This window comes from Dermochelys coriacea, chromosome 3 (genome assembly GCF_009764565.3).
Source record: "Dermochelys coriacea isolate rDerCor1 chromosome 3, rDerCor1.pri.v4, whole genome shotgun sequence".
NCBI classification, from domain to species: domain Eukaryota; kingdom Metazoa; phylum Chordata; order Testudines; family Dermochelyidae; genus Dermochelys; species Dermochelys coriacea.
In genome coordinates, this window is record NC_050070.1 from 56,687,468 (window position 1) to 56,703,978 (window position 16,511).

The following is a 16,511-nucleotide window of genomic DNA, read 5'->3' on the forward strand; positions in this document are numbered from 1 at the left end:
CCAATAACACTATGCCAAGCCAAAAGGATTGCTGGAAAACCCCAGCAACACCCCTCTTGGCCTTGGCTGTGCCCCCTACAGCAGGGTCTAGAAGAGGAGGTGATAGGACTGTCATGGTGACACTATACAAGCCAAGGATTCCCCTATGGAAAGGGAATTCTCAGTAGCCAGATCAACCAGGAAACAAAGCTGCCCTAGCAGACCAAAAAATGTAGAATTAATTTGTAGAACTATGTAGAATTAATTTGGTAATTTTGAACTGAACTGGTCCACAATGTTTCCTAATCCTAATGACTGAACTACTAAAGAAATAAACTTTAAGGAAGTTTCTGATTACCCCATAGCATTATATGACTGAGGAAAAACACATTTCTTAACTGAAACTGCCTTCAGTGCAGTCATGGCTAATGGTGATGATGAACGAGAAAGAAGACATCCTCTCCTTGTCATCTTTTGTGTGTGCTGGAGAAGGCACTGTTACAAATTTCTCTATTACCCCTCTTCATTCTTTTGTCTTTTCTTTAAAGATTATATAAAAAAAATGCAAAGGTAATACATCTCCAAAATATTGTGAAGCTAATAGAAAAAAATCTAATCACATAAGGAAAACAGGACTAAATATTCAAGGACGGCTAAATTGCTGACTTTGCTGCTCTCTCAAGGTCTGAGCAACATGAAAAGGTACAGAGGGGTTTTAGACTCTGCCTGAAGTGTGCACGGGTTGGATGGAATGAGAACACCAGCCATGAGTTGCAGCCATTTCCATATTTAATATATAATTTTAGTGTAACCTTAAGTTTGAATTTCTAGTCTTTCCAAAATTTCTGATTTTTAAAAGAAAATCTGTTTCCAGAAGTAATAGATATTTACAACCTTAAATCTTGTTTAAGCATGAATTACATCTGTGAATTAATTTTTAAACCCCTAAAAGGTGTGGAAATTAGCTATTTGAGAGGCAGACAGCTACCCCCCTTTTTTTGTTATCTCTCTCCACTGAGTCACTGTGATCCAGACCTGGAAGTCTGCGTTCAAGGAGTGGTGAAAGGGGCGAGATCTTGCCTACTGAACTTGTTCCCTTTCATGGTCCAAGTGAACCCATTGGGTAATTTCAGGGTGTGGATGCAGGACTTTTGCTTGGTTAGTTTTATTTAATGAGACCTTTTATTTGCTTTATTTATTAGTTCCCACTAAGTCTCTTCAAATCACACCACTGGCTTTAAATGTTGTACAGTGCAAACTCTAGTTTCATTCTGTTTTTTATAAGATATGCAAGGCACTGCCAGAGTTAGAGAGAGTAAAATTCTATATTAAATAAATACAGATTGTTTCTGGGACTGATTACGGCAGAGAATAACTATCAGATAGTATATGATGCAAAACAAGGTAGCAAAACTTATCCTAGGAGCATCTGCTGAAAAGTCCTCTGGGTTTGTTGGTGTCACACTACACTGTACCTCTATTTTTGTTACATATAATGAAAAACTTGAAAGGCAGCTCTCCTTTTCTTACCTTCTCTCACCCCTACCTAATGTGGGCCCTCTATATTGGATGTAAGTGACAGTAGCAAACATTTCCAATGGTGGGTCTTATTTTTCTAGAAGCTGGTTAATGTGCTGAAAATGGAAACTTTGGCCAACGTTCTTTAACAGGATAACCAGGCTTTAACATGAAAAACAGGGATTCTTGTTGTGCAGTGGGGCAGGTGTGTGCCAAAGGTTTCAATGGGTAGAGAGAGAACAGTGCTCACATTCCTTGCTCCCCATTCCTGCCAGCCTCCCCACTTTTTGAATGAAAAACCAGTGTCTTTTCCTGTAATGGACAGAGTGGGGGGAAGGGAAATGCTCTTCATGCTTTTGTCCCAGTCCCTTTACTGTATTTTCTACCCCATTGCTGCAGACAATCCCTTATAAAGTGTGTATTTATCAGCCTTGCTCCAAGTGCTGCCCCAATATCTTGCTCCTGTTCTGTTGTCCCTTGGCCTCCTCTTTTTCTCTTCAGGTTTCCTGCTCTCATTTTTCTTTGACTCACATTGTTCTCCTCTTGCTCCACTCCCACTTTCCTCCCTACCATCCACAATCCACTCTCATTCACTTCCCTCCCTCACTCTGCTACTGTTGCTTTTGCCCTTATTATCCATTCTCTCTCTCTCTCTCTCTCTCTCTCTCTCTCATTTTTCCATGTGAAGGAATCCCAGGTCAACCTCAAGAAACTATCTGCCGGTGACACAAGGGTCTGGGCTTGAAGAAAAGTGGCTCCAAGTCTTGAGGGCTGCTGCCTTTGAATTTTCAGTGGGAAAAATCTTTCTGCTTTGATCAGAGAGAAATAACACTGGCAGCCATGGCAGCTTCTTGAACACACTATACTACAACAGCAACCACAAACCCCACCCAGCAAACATGGCCCCAATCTAAAAAAAAATGAACAAAACAAAAAACACAACCCAGACACAATCCAATGTTTGCAAAACTGATTGAGTGGGAATGCCAGGTGCCAGTAATCAGGAGTTTCCAGGGGAAACTGGCCTTTTAGAGTCTCGAGACAAAGTCAACCACAGCATAAACAAGGGTAATCCCACAGAAATAAACATCAATCTGAATTTGGCCTTAGATCTTGCAGTTTGGAATGCTACATCTACCAATTTCAAACCAGGCTACAGGGGAACTACAATAACTAAACAAATAAATAAGTCTGGCCAGGCCATGTAATTGATGCCCAAACTCTCATCGTTCATGGAATTGTTCACGGTTTTCAAAATAAAAATGAAGGCCCACGTTGATCCTCTCCAAAGGTGTACAGATATAGTATAACATCAGTGGCTTACGGGTGCAGTGGCAGTAATAAGGTATTACAATGATGTACTACAACATGGATTAAAAGCATACTAAATTAGTCCTACATTTTCTTCCAGTGAGTACAGATTTACTATTGGTGGTGAAGTATGTGACAAGGTTGTGGAGAAAACAAATTACTAACCTTTTGTAACTGTTGTTCTTCAAGAAATGCTGCTCATGTCCATTCCATTCTAGGTCTGTGCACGCCGTGTGCACAGTTGCCAGAGATTTTTCCCTTAGTGGTATCTGCAGGGCTGGCTCTAGCACCCTCTGGAGCAGCGTACATACGCGCCAGTATAAGGGATATTGCCGAACCCGTATCCTCTCAGTTCCTTCTTGCCAGTAACTCTGACAGAGGGGCAGGAGGGTGGGTTACGGAACGGATATGAGCAATACATGTCAAAGAACAACAACAGCTATGAAAGATTAGTGACCGTTTTCTCCTTCGAGTGCTAGCTCATGTCTATTCCATAGAATCATAGGACTGGAAGGGACCTCGAGAGGTCATCTAGTCCAGTCCCGTGTACTCATGGCAGGACTACGTATTATCCAGGCCATCCCTGACAGGTGTTTGTCTAACCTGCTCTTAAAAATCTCCATTGATGGAGATTCCACAACCTCCCTAGGCAATTTATTCCAGTGCTTAACCACCCTGACAATCCCTTGCTGCAATTTAAACCCATTGCTTCTTGTCTTATCCTCAGAGGTGAAGAACAACAATTTTTATCCCTCCTTCTTGTAACCACCTTTTACGTACTTGAAAACTGTTATGTCCCGTCTGTGTTTTCTCTTTTCCAGAATAAACAAACCCAATTTTTTCAATCTTCCCTCATCGGTCATGTTTTCTAGACCTTTGATCATTTTTGCTGCTCTTCTTTGGACATTCTCTAATCTGTCCACATCTTTCTTGAAACGTGGTGCCCAGAACTGGACACAATACTCCAGTTGAGGCCTAATCAGTTCGGAGTGGAGCGGAAGAATTACTTCTCATATCTTGCTTACAACACTCCTCCTAATACATCCCAGAATGATGTTCTTTTTTTGTAACAGTGTTACAGTGTTGGTTCATATTTAGCTTGTGGTCCACTACGACCCCCGGATCCCTTTCCACAGTACTCCTTCCTAGGCAATCATTTCCCATTTTGTATGTGTGCAACTGATTGTTCCTTCCTAAGTGGAATACTCTGCATTTGTCCATATTGAATTTCATCCTATTTACTTCAGAATGAGCTGGCCAAACTGGAGAAATGGTCTGAATTATAATCCTATCCTCCAAAGCACTTGCAACCCCTCCCAGCCTGGTATCATCTGCAAATTTTATATGCCATTAACTAAATCATTGATGAAGATATTGACCAGAACTGGACCCATACCTGATCCCTACGGGACCCCACTCGTTTTGCCCTTCCAGCATGACTGTGAGACACCGATAACCATTTCCAGAGAGTAGTTTTCCAACCAGTTTTGCACCCACCTTATAGTAGCTCCATCTAGGTTGCATTTCCCTAGTTTGTTTATGAGACGGTCATGCAAGACAGTATCAAAAGCTTTACTAAAAAGTCAAGATATACGACTATCACTTCCCCCCATCCACAAGGCTTGTTACCTTGTCAAAGAAAGCTATCAGGTTGGTTTAACGCAATTTGTTCTTCACAAATCCATGCTGACTGTTTCTTATCACCTTATTATCTTCTAGAAGTTTGCAAATTGATTGCTTTATTATTTGCTCCATTATCTTTCCAGGTTCAGAAGTTAAGATGACTGGTCTTTAATTCCCCAGGTTGTCCCTATTTCCCTTTTTATAGATGGGCATTATTTGTCCTTTTCCAGTCTTTTGGGATCTCTCCATGCTAGATGACTCAAAATCAGTAACCCTGGAGGTAGGCTCAGACTTCACGGATGTGCTGATTGCAACACTGCTCTCTGAAAACTGGCATCGTTATGGGCCTGTTAGATGCTGTAGCGAGATGCAAAGATATGAACCGATGACCAGTTACTGCTCTGGATTGGTACCTATACGAGGAACACTTCTGCTGAGGCCTGGGTTCTTGTGGAACGGGTGGTCACGATGGCACTGAGGCAGAATCTTTGCTTGCTCAAAGCAAGCTCCGATACAAGCACTTATTGAGGATGAGCCCCGAGACTGCCGAGGTGGGCTACCCACCCCAGGTCTGACACATCCAAGACTAGAGTAACGGATGGTTGAGGGGCAGTGAAGGGTACCCCTACCATTAGTGATCCTGGGTCTCTCCAGCAGGTCCACAAAGCGATGACTGGAGGTAGAATAATGAGTATTGAGTCCAGGCAGTGTCTGCTCGGGGAGTAGCCTGACACAAGCCTCATCTGGAGGGGTCTGAGGCATAGCCTTGTGTACTGCACCACATAAGTACATGCTGCCATTTGCCCCAATACTTTGAGGCAGACCTGAGCGATTGTTATCAGGTGATCGGGGACTCTTTATTGAGAAGAATAGACAGGCCTGTAACTAGAGCTGATCCTGAGAATAGAAGGGTGTGCTGTCTTCCGGGTGCTAAGATACGGGATGTAGACCTGAGGTTGAAAAGGATCCTAAAGGGAGCGGGAAAGAATCCCCTAATTATCCTTCATGTGGGAACAAATGATACGGCCAGATTCTCGCTGGAAAGTATTAAGGGAGACTATGCTAGGCTGGGGAAGACACTTAAGGAAATTGAGACTCAGGTGATCTTTAGCGGGATCCTTCCTGTTCCTAGAGAAGGGCAACAAAGGTCTGACAAGATTATGACTGTCAACAGATGGCTTAGGCAGTGATGCTATAAGGAGGGCTTTGGGATGTATGGCCACTGGGAGGCATTCACAGACAGAGGTCAGTTCTCTCGGGATGGACTTCATCTGAGTAGGGAAGGAAATAGACTTCTAGGATCAAGGCTGGCACAACTGATAAAGAGAGCTTTAAACTAGGAATTGGGGGGAGATGGATGGGAGATGTCCAGAAAATCTCCACGCCAGATTTTAGCATTGAGAGGGAAGAAGACGAAGTAAGAATGGATACAGCCGTGGGTAGGAGAACGTATATAAGGAGTGAGGGCGGTGTGGATACTAGTCTAATAGGTTATACTGGATGTAGAATGACTGTGCCTAATAGGGTACAAAATGTGAGCGAGGCCAAACAGCAAAAATTAAGATGTTTATACACCAATGCGAGGAGTCTAGGTAACAAAATGGAGGAACTAGAGCTACTGGTGCAGGAAGTGAAACCAGATATTATAGGGATAACAGAAACATGGTGGAATAGTAGTCATGACTGGACTACAGGTATTGAAGGGTATGTGCTCTTTAGGAAAGACAGAAACAAAAGGTAAAGGGGGTGGAGTAGCATTGTATATCAATGATGAGGTAGAATGTAAAGAAATAAGAAGCGATGCAATGGATAAGACAGAGTCTGTCTGGGCAAAAATTACATTGGGGAAGAAAACTAGTAAAGCCTCTCCTACGATAGTGCTTGGGGTGTGCTATAGACCTCCGGGATCTAATTTGGATATGGATAAAGCCCTTTTTAATGTCTTTAATAAAGTAAATACTAATGGAAACTGCATGATCATGGGAGACTTTAACTTCCCAGATATAGACTGGAGGACCAGTGCTAGTAATAATAATAGGGCTCAGATTTTCCTAGATGCGATAGCTGATGGATTCCTTCATCAAGTAGTTGATGAACCGACTAGAGGGGATGCCATTTTAGATTTAATTTTGGTGAGTAGCGAGGACCTCATAGAAGAAATGGTTGTAGGGGACAATCTTGGCTCAAGTGATCATGAGCTAATTCAGTTCAAACTAAATGGAAGGATTAACAAAAATAAATCTGCAACTAGGGTTTTTGATTTCAAAAAGGCTGACTTTCAAAAATTAAGGAAATTAGTTAGCGAAGTGGATTGGACTGAAGAACTTATGGATCTAAAGGTAGAGGCGGCCTGGGATTACTTTAAATCAAAACTGCAGAAGCTATCGGAAGCCTGTATCCCAAGAAAGGGGAAAAAATTCATAGGAAGGAGTTGTACACCAAGCTGGATGAGCAAGCATTTAGAGAGGTGATTAAGAAGAAGCAGAAAGCATACAGGGAGTGGAAGATGAGAGGGATCAGCAAGGAAAGCTACCTAACTGAGGTCAGAACATGTAGGGATCAAGTGAGAGAGGCTAAAAGTCGAGTAGAGTTGGACCTTGCAAAGGGAATTAAAACCAATAGTAAAAGGTTCTATAGCCATATAAATAAAAAGAAAACTAAAAAGGAAGAAGTGGGGCCGCTTAACACTGAGGATGGAGTGGAGGTTAAAGATAATCTAGGCATGGCCCAATATCTAAACAAATACTTTGCCTCAGTCTTTAATAAGGCTAAAGAGGATCTTGGGGATAATGGTAGCATGACAGATGGGAAGGAGGATATAGAGGTAGATATTACCATATCAGAGGTAGAAGCGAAACTGAAACAGCTTAATGGGACTAAATCGGGGGGCCCAGATAATCTTCATCCAAGAATATTAAAGGAATTGGCACCTGAAATTGCAAGCCCATTAGCAAGAATTTTTAATGAATCTGTAAACTCAGGAATAGTACCGAATGATTGGAGAATTGCTAATATAGTTCCTATTTTTAAGAAAGGAAAAAAAAGTGATCCGGGTAACTACAGGCCAGTTAGTTTGACATCTGTAGTATGCAAGGTCCTGGAAAAAATTTTGAAGGAGAAATTAGTTAAGGACATTGAAGTCAATGGTAAATGGGACAAAATACAACATGGTTTTACAAAAGGTAGATCGTGCCAAACCAACCTAATCTCCTTTTTTGAAAAAGTAACAGATTTTTTAGATAAAGGAAATGCAGTGGATCTAATTTACCTAGATTTCAGTAAGGCATTTGATACCGTGCCACATGGGGAATTATTAGTTAAATTGGAGAAGATGGGGATCAATATTAACATCAAAAGGTGGATAAGGAATTGGTTAAAGGGGAGACTGCAACGGGTCCTACTGAAAGGCGAACTGTCAGGTTGGAGGGAGGTTACCAGTGGAGTTCCTCAGGGATCGGTTTTGGGACCAATCTTATTTAATCTTTTTATTACTGACCTTGGCACAAAAAGTGGGAGTGTGCTCATAAAGTTTGCAGATGATACAAAGCTGGGAGGTATTGCCAATTCGGAGAAGGATCGGGATATTATACAGGAGGATCTGGATTACCTTGTAAACTGGAGTAATAGTAATAGGATGAAATTTAATAGTGAGAAGTGTAAGGTTATGCATTTAGGGATTAATAACAAGAATTTTAGTTATAAATTGGGGACGCATCAATTAGAAGTAACGGAAGAGGAGAAGGACCTTGGAGTATTGGTTGATCATAGGATGACTATGAGCTGCCAATGTGATATGGCTGTGAAAAAAGCTAATGCGGTTTTGGGATGCATCAGGAGAGGCATTTCCAGTAGGGATAAGGAGGTTTTAGTACCGTTATACAAGGCACTGGTGAGACCTCATCTGGAATACTGTGTGCAGTTCTGGTCTCCCATGTTTAAAAAGGATGAATTCAAACTGGAGCAGGTACAGAGAAGGGCTACTAGGATGATCCGAGGAATGGAAAACTTGTCTTATGAAAGGAGACTTAAGGAGCTGGGCTTGTTTAGCCTAACTAAAAGAAGGTTGAGGGGAGATATGATTGCTCTCTATAAATATATCAGAGGGATAAATACAGGAGAGGGAGAGGAATTATTTAAGCTCAGCACCAATGTGGACACAAGAACAAATGGGTACAAACTGGCCACCAGGAAGTTTAGACTTGAAATCAGACGAAGGTTTTTAACCATCAGAGGAGTGAAGTTTTGGAATAGCCTTCCAAGGGAAGCAGTGGGGGCAAAATATCTATCTGGCTTTAAGATTCTACTCGATAAGTTTATGAAGGAGATGGTATGATGGGATAATGGGATTTTGGTAAGTAATTGATCTTTAAATATTCAGGGTAAATAGGCCAAATCCCCTGAGATGGGATATTAGATGGATGGGATCTGAGTTACTATAGAAAATTCTTTCCTGGGTATCTGGCTGGTGAATCTTGCCCATATGCTCAGGGTTTAGCCGATTGCCATATTTGGGGTCGGGAAGGAATTTTCCTCCAGGGCAGATTGGAGAGGCCCTGGAGGTTTTTCGCCTTCCTCTGTAGCATGGGGCATGGTTGACTTGAGGGAGGCTTCTCTGCTCCTTGAAGTCTTTGAACTTCAGCGCCTCATGGTGACCGCTGACTCTATAGTCCAGACTGCTGATTTAAGGACTTCAATAGCTCAGACATGGGTGAGGTTTTTCATAGGAATGGGTGGGTGAGATTCTGTGGCCTGCGCTGTGCAGGAGGTCGGACTAGATGATCAGAATGGTCCCTTCTGACCTTAGTATCTATGAATCTAGGTGGGTCGTGACTTTGGAGATCAGGTCCAACATAGCTTGGAATCCGGCTTCTATTAGGAAGGCCTTGGCCCGAGTCATGTCGAGTACTGCCCTGATTAACTCTATTCTCTGAACCAGGACCAGGATTGACTTCTGCTCATTTATCAACAGACCCAGCACCTGGAAGGTGGCTCGTACTGTACTGAACTGCGCTGGACCTGAACAGGAGATTGACCATTGATCAGACAGTCATTGAGGTATGGGTAGACCTACATGCCTCAACTCCAAGGAAGGCTGCTATCACCGCCATATGCTTTGTGAAGATCTGTGGGGCTGCCAACAAGCTAAAGGGAAGAGTGGTGAACTGATGATGGTGTTGATCCACTACAAACCTGAGAAATCTCTTGCGCCCATGGAAGATGGAGATGTGGAAATAAGTATCCTTTAAACCAGTCTTCTGGATCCAGGGAGGGACTGATGGAGGGAATGATGGAGGCCAAAGAGACCATGCAAAACCTCAGCTTCTTGAGATATTTGTTGAGGTGACACAGGTCCAGGATGGGCCATAGCCACCCCCTAGCTTGACTTTCAGGTTTAGGAAACATCAAGAGTAAAAATCCTTCCCTCTCAAGTCTCAAGGAACTTCCTGTACAGCCCCACATGTAGAAGGGTTTGCACCTCCTGGATAAGAAGCTGCTCATGAGAAGGGTCCCTGAAGAGGGACAGGGGGTAGGTAGGAGGAGTAGATGAAAATTGGAGGGTGAAACCAACTGCTATAGTGCAAATAATTGTCCGATGTTATATATGACCCAGCTGGGCTGAAGGGTGACAGGCAGTGGGGGATGGATCTGGCGATGAGACTGGTAGACTGTCCTCGGGCGTGCTTCAAAAGGCCTGCCTGGCCCCGCCAGGATACCTATGCAAGCTTCACTGGGAGGCTGAGATAGAAAGTAGGGGTTGGCATCGCTTATAGCCCTTCCCTTTTCTTTTATAGGGCTCCTGCCTGGGAAGTGCCACAAACCTGGGAGGCTGCCGGGGTCTAAAATGTTTCCTGAAGGCAGGAGGTGTGTAAAGGCCCAAGGAGCAAGGGGGAGTCCTCAAGTCCTTGAAGCTTGGAGTCAGTCTGTACTGAGAATAGGGATGCCCTGAATGGACTCCTGCACTTTGTGAGGTAGGCCCAATGACTTGAGTCACAAGCAGCGCCTCATGGTGACCGCTGACTCTATAGTCCAGACTGCTGAGTCAGCCGCATCCAGAGCCACCTGGAGGTAGGTCCTGGCCACTGTTTTGCCGTCCTCTAGGATGGCTGTGAACTCCTACCTCAGCTCCTGTCATAGCAAGTCTCTAAATTTGGACAATGGGTCCCACGGGTTACAATCGTTTCTCTCAAGGAGAGCCTGCTGATCAGAAATGCAACTGGAGACTGCCTGTTGAACAAACCTCACGTCTAAACAGGTCCAGTCTCTTGGCCTCTTTATTTTTGGGGGTAACACTCGACTGCACCATCTATCCCGCTCATTTGCCACCACCACCACGGAGGGCGGGGGGTTGGGTGGAGGTATTCAAACCCACTGGATAGGACAGCGTATTTCTTCTCTGCCCTTTTTGAGATAGGGGGCAGAGAAGAAGTCTGCCATAGTGCCCTGACAAGTCTCATCACTGCTTGGTTAACTGACAGAGCCACTCTGGAGGGAGCTGCTATAGCCAGGATGTCAATTAGGCTCCTTGAGCTCTTTGATTTCCAGTCCCAAGTTTGTGGTGACCCTTTTCAGGAGCTCATGGTGGGCCCTGAAGTCATGCAACAGGAGCAGATTACTAGGACGTGCAACCGTCTCATCCGGGAATGATGATGATGAGAAAGCCTGTAACAGGTGAGGGGCCGCCTGCTCTTCCTCCACCTCCACCACATCCATTGGGGCTATTTCTTGGACATCAGTACTGGTACCGGAGTCAGGGTCTGATGCCAGATGGGATGGCTCACCCTCCTGATACCACTGAGTATGAGCGGTGGGACTGGAGGCCCTGATAACAGGGGAAACTCCCACAGGTTCCAATACTACCACTGTGTTGGCCAGTGACCCAGTGGCCAGGCACCAGCCAGGGGAAGAGTACCAAAGTCCGGGTTTTAGGCTGGGTATCAGTAGGTCTTAGGTGGAGTGAAGGATTCCCTTTTGGACTCCAAAGAGGATTCTTCTCTTGGGAGACCAGGGTGGCGCAGTATCCACTTCCGCCTCTGGGCGGTGCTGGGGTGGTGGAGACCAGTAATGGGCCATAGATTGCTGTCATAGGACCACAGGAGGGTTTGTCCCTGGATGGTGCCACAGTGGTCAGTGTTGCAGTGGAGCTCACCATTCCTTGCTCCCTCTATCCCTTGGCTGGCAGGGGGCCTTGAGGGGTCTGCTAGATCGGGAGGGACATAAGGTCCCTTGCCGCCTTAGAAACCCTCCGAGGTTGAACAAGTCCACAGGTGCATGGCCCCACTGCTGCTCCCAAGAATCAGAGGGTTGCACCCAGACCAGATTTGGAACTCTAGGTGTCGTCAGCAGAGCCACCAGTGGCTCTGGGAAGACAAGTAGCCTGGTGTGGGTCTCACTGCACTGGTCACTTCACACTCTTTGGCACCATAAAGCGCCCTCTCGGTGCACTGTTTCGTATACTGCTTCTTCGGCATCAAGGATGGAGAAGGGTGCCCGGAAGAGCACGGTGCCAATGGAGCACTTCGCATGGAAGTCAAAATGCTCGGCACCAATTCAGAGCGTCTCAGCTCTGAAACTGGTCTGAGGGCTGCCTCCATGAGTAAAGTGTTCCAATGAATGTTTCTGTCCTTTTGTGAGCATGACCCCTGCAAATCTGGCACTTCTCTTTAACCTGAATTTTCCTGAGGCACTTTAGACAGCTAAAGTGTGGGTCATTCACTGGCATCTGCTTGCCACAGGAGGTACACGACTTCAAGTCCGGAGACCAAGGCAAGCCCAGCCCTTTGGGATAAAGTCCCTTGACAACAGGGACAACTATTAACACTACTATATACGCTAACACTAAGAGCTATATACACTGACTACAATAAATATACAATAGAAAGTCCAAATCACTGGGAAAGAGGCCTTGCAAGAGCAAGAAGGAGCATTCCATGCAACCATCACAGGCAGTAAGAAGGAGCTGAGACGGCCTGGGGCTGGCAGTGCCCCTTATACCAGCGCATACGCACGTGGCTCCAGAGGGTGCTAGAGTTGGTCCTATGAGTACCAATGAGGAAAAAATCTCCTGCAACTGTGCATGCAAAGCACACACCTAGCATGGAATGAGCAAGCACTCACAGAAGACCTGACCGTTAGTACTGGTCAAAATGCCTGCAAATGGACACCATTCATTTTCAAATGTCTGCTTGATTCTGCAATTACATATACCACTCTTACTCTTTCCATCTCTTTCCACCCTGTGTCTCCGCCTAATGATGAAGTAGCAACACCTTTGCAAACATGACATGACCAGATCAGGCACTGAGTCTAGCTGCTACTTTACCAAAATAAAGATGATGAAAAAACTTGATCCTTAATAAAATAAAAATAAATAATGAAAATTTATAAAAATCCCACTTGGTGCAGGTGAAAAGAATTTTCTCTCACCTCTCTAAGAAGTTTGCTTTCTAACATTTCATATTCCTCCAAGCATCTGCAACTTCCTTTCCATACTCCCTTCTTCCATTAGCTGCTTTTTAAAAATATGATACTTCTCCCTGGTGGTGTTGCTTCTTCCCCATATTTACGCCAGCGTATCCCCTGACTTTCAAAGCAACGATCTCAAAGTATAAACCAAGGTAACTCATCAATTTTTCATATGCCTCTTCATCTAAGGGTGAGATTCCCTGGGCTTATGTTGTCTAACTGCCTTTGCCTGTAGCTAATGAATTATACACCTTCCTATCATCCTTTGAATTCCCATAAGCAACAACCTGCACAGCATACTACCAGTGTGTCTCTAAAACTCTACAGACAGGGATTGCTCTTTTAGATGTGTCCCCCAACCACACTGCACATTGTTCTGACAAGACTGCAGTGACTCAGGGACTAAGAATCCCAGCTCTGTCCCTAAACTAGGTATTCACAAAGAGTAGTGCAGCTACTATCTCACTGAGCAGGACAAAAATATTACAGTAAACATTTAAGGCCAATTGCTCTCTTTATCTTACTTGAAATGTTCCTACACTTTGGACTTTCAGTGTACCAAATATTGATCACTTATTATTCAAAACTGCTAGCGTCTCCAAAAAGTGTTAGGAATTATTTTAACTACCATTACTTTTCTATTACTGTTTTTAGAGGCTAAACATTCATATTCTTTATAAATCATTTTGGACTGTAGGCCTGAAATAGGATACCCCTGGGAAAGGTCTGTGAAATCCAAGAGGCCTAGGGAAGGACCAATCCTGGAGTTCCATCCCTGATCCCTACCCCCACCAGCCTGTTTTGGTCGTGAGCACCTGGCTATCCCTTAGCGCAGCGGTTCTCAGACTCTGGATTGGGACCCCAAAGTGGGACACGAACACTTTTTAATAAGGTCCCCAGGGCTGGCATTACACTTGCTTGGGCCGGGGGCCAAAGCCCGAGCCCCACCGCCCAGGGCCGAAGCCAAAGCCCAAGGGTTTTAGCTCTGGGTGGCAGGGCTCAGGTTACAGGCTTTGGCCCTCCCATCTGGGGCTGCGGGACTCAGGTGGGCTCAGGCTTCAGTCCCCCCCCCTGTGGTCATGCAGTAATTTTTGTTGTCAGAAAGGGATCGCGGTGCAATGAAGTTTGAGAACCTCTGCCTTAGAGGAGTAGTATGTGCCTTCACACCAAGTGTCAAGAGAAAAATACGTGGTCATTTTGCATTCCTTTCTTCCCCTCCCCATCCCTCACAAGAAAAATAATAAAGAGGGGTTTTTTAAAAAGTACAAAAAGGTTATACCATGCTGGAAGACTGCTACATCAAAAGTCAGAATTCTGCACACAGGAGATTCTGTCGGCAGTTGAGATTTATACACAAAAGACTGGCCAAGCATGGGCTGACAGCTAGGCACAGCTATGTGGTGTGCTAACTTCACAGTAGATTGATTAGATCAATTTTAAAGCTTTTCTGCTTTTATCTAGCAGGCTATAGTTGTCAGTGATTTTTCCCCTAAGCCCGGTGTTTCAACCATATCCATCTACAGCTATCACGGTCATCATTTCACATAACCAACAGAAAATGAATCATTTCATGATAAAGTAGCATTTTACAACATGAGCTTTACGAAGTGTCTACATTTACACTGCATAGTGTGTGCTGATCACACAATGAAATACATAGGCTTCCTGCAAAATTAAATGATTTACAGACAATTTAATCAAACATAAAAGCAAAATTATCACATAAAATTAAAGAAAATTACAGTATATTGAGTTATTATCAAAGAACTATTTAATTGGAGAAAATGTGAATGCCAAGACTTGTAGGCTATTTAAAACCAGAAGGGCTGCACATAAGTATTGCACTTCAAAAGTTCTGCTGTTTTGAAAGATGTAACCATTTGCAGCAATATTCCCATCTACAGAATCAAGAACTCCACAGGAAACAATGGAAATTTTCAAAGTTGTCCTCATTTTAAGGATGACCATTTCACAAGTAAACACATGCTTTAGGCCTGTTCATGAATACAAACAGGACATTGTGTTCATATATCCTATAGAACTACTTTATCAGTACTTACCTGCCATATCAATGGCAAACGGCCGGTCTGCTCTCCAGCCAGTATACCAGCCAACAACTTTGCCATTTTCCACTACAGGGCGCTCATACCGTCGACCTCCCACTAGCCCCACAGGCCACACGGATACTTTGCGGGTTGTACGCATCTGCAAGAAGGAGGAGGCACAGGGTGATTTCACTTAAGTTTTCTCAGCAGGCTGTGCTTTTTTTTTTGTAAATGGGGGAAGCAAAACCTAGACATTTCCAGTCACCACAAGGTGTTTACAACAGAGTCAGCGTTTCCAGATTTCAACCCTAGAGAGTTGGTATTCGGAGGCTATACGTGCCCCAAAGTTCTCTCACTGCCAGCCAGTTCTTCAGATCTATAGTCACTTCAAGTCTACTGGGAATATCCTGAGAGAAATAAGATTGTTAATACCAGTGTTGCTTAAGATATGAAGCACCTAAAAAAAACAAAACAAACAAAAACCTTATATAATCTCTTCCTCATTAAAGAAAAGCACAGACATCTGTGGTAGATTTTCTTCTCTGGAAAGATGTTTTGTTGTTTTAAACACGTTTCTTTCTATAAATCCTTAATGCACTTGCATCATGACTGCAGAAGCTCCATCAGGGTAGAATGGAATGTTTATTTTACACAGTCTGTAAAATACAGTCATTTATAAAGGTTTCAGAGTAGCAGCCGTGTTAGTCTGTATTCGCAAAAAGAAAAGGAGTACTTGTGGCACCTTAGAGACTAACAAATTTATTAGAGCATAAGCTTTCGTGAGCTACAGCTCACTTCAAATGCATCCGATGAAGTGAGCTGTAGCTCACGAAAGCTTATGCTCTAATAAATGTTAGTCTCTAAGGTGCCACAAGTACTCCTTTTCTTTTTGAGTCATTTATAAAAACATACATACATACAACTTTGAGGTCTATATCAGAATATATCTAGAAGCCAATAACAGACTCTGGAAGGGAAATAAATCTTGATTCTGACTGGAAGTGCGCACAAACAAGCCCGTCTTATGAGGATTGCACAATAAGTATGTTTTAGGTTTGTTAAAAAGTGGCCTGTAGAGGACAACAAAATTGGGCTTGTGCCTTCCCCCCTCCCCCACATGGTGCCTAAAAAATGGCCAGTTTTAATTTTTGGAAGAAAAAAAAATAGTGGGACTGATGTTTTCATTTCATGGATGCATAGTTTCCAAGGCCAGAAGGGCCCATTATGATAATCTAGTCTGACCTCCCATATAACATAGGCCACAGAATTTCCCCAAAATAATTCCTAGAGCATATCTTTGAGACGAACATCCAATCTTTATTTAAAGATTGTCAGGGATGGAGAATCCACCACAAACCTCAATAAGTTGTTTGAAAGGTTAATTACTCCCACAGTTGCAAAATGTACACCTTATTTCCAGTCTGAATTTGTCTAGCTTCAATTTCCAGCCATTGGATTGTGTTAGACCTTTCTCTGCTAGGCTGAAAAGCCTATTATTAAATATCTGCCCACCATGTAGGTACTTATAGAGTGTAATCAAGATCCCCCTCCCCTTAGCCTCCTCTTCATTAA

General features: G+C 43.7%; 1 protein-coding gene across 2 annotated transcripts in view; it reads right to left on the reverse strand.

Moving 5' to 3' along the window:
• B3GAT2 (beta-1,3-glucuronyltransferase 2) overlaps nucleotides 1-16,511 on the reverse strand; it is a 60,006-nt gene that overhangs the window by 20,845 nt on the left and 22,650 nt on the right. For both annotated transcript variants that reach the window (XM_038397192.2, XM_043510450.1), the window contains exon 2: nucleotides 14,955-15,099. In XM_038397192.2, coding sequence (XP_038253120.1) covers nucleotides 14,955-15,099 — 145 coding nt within the window. The remainder of the gene's footprint in view (nucleotides 1-14,954; nucleotides 15,100-16,511) is intronic.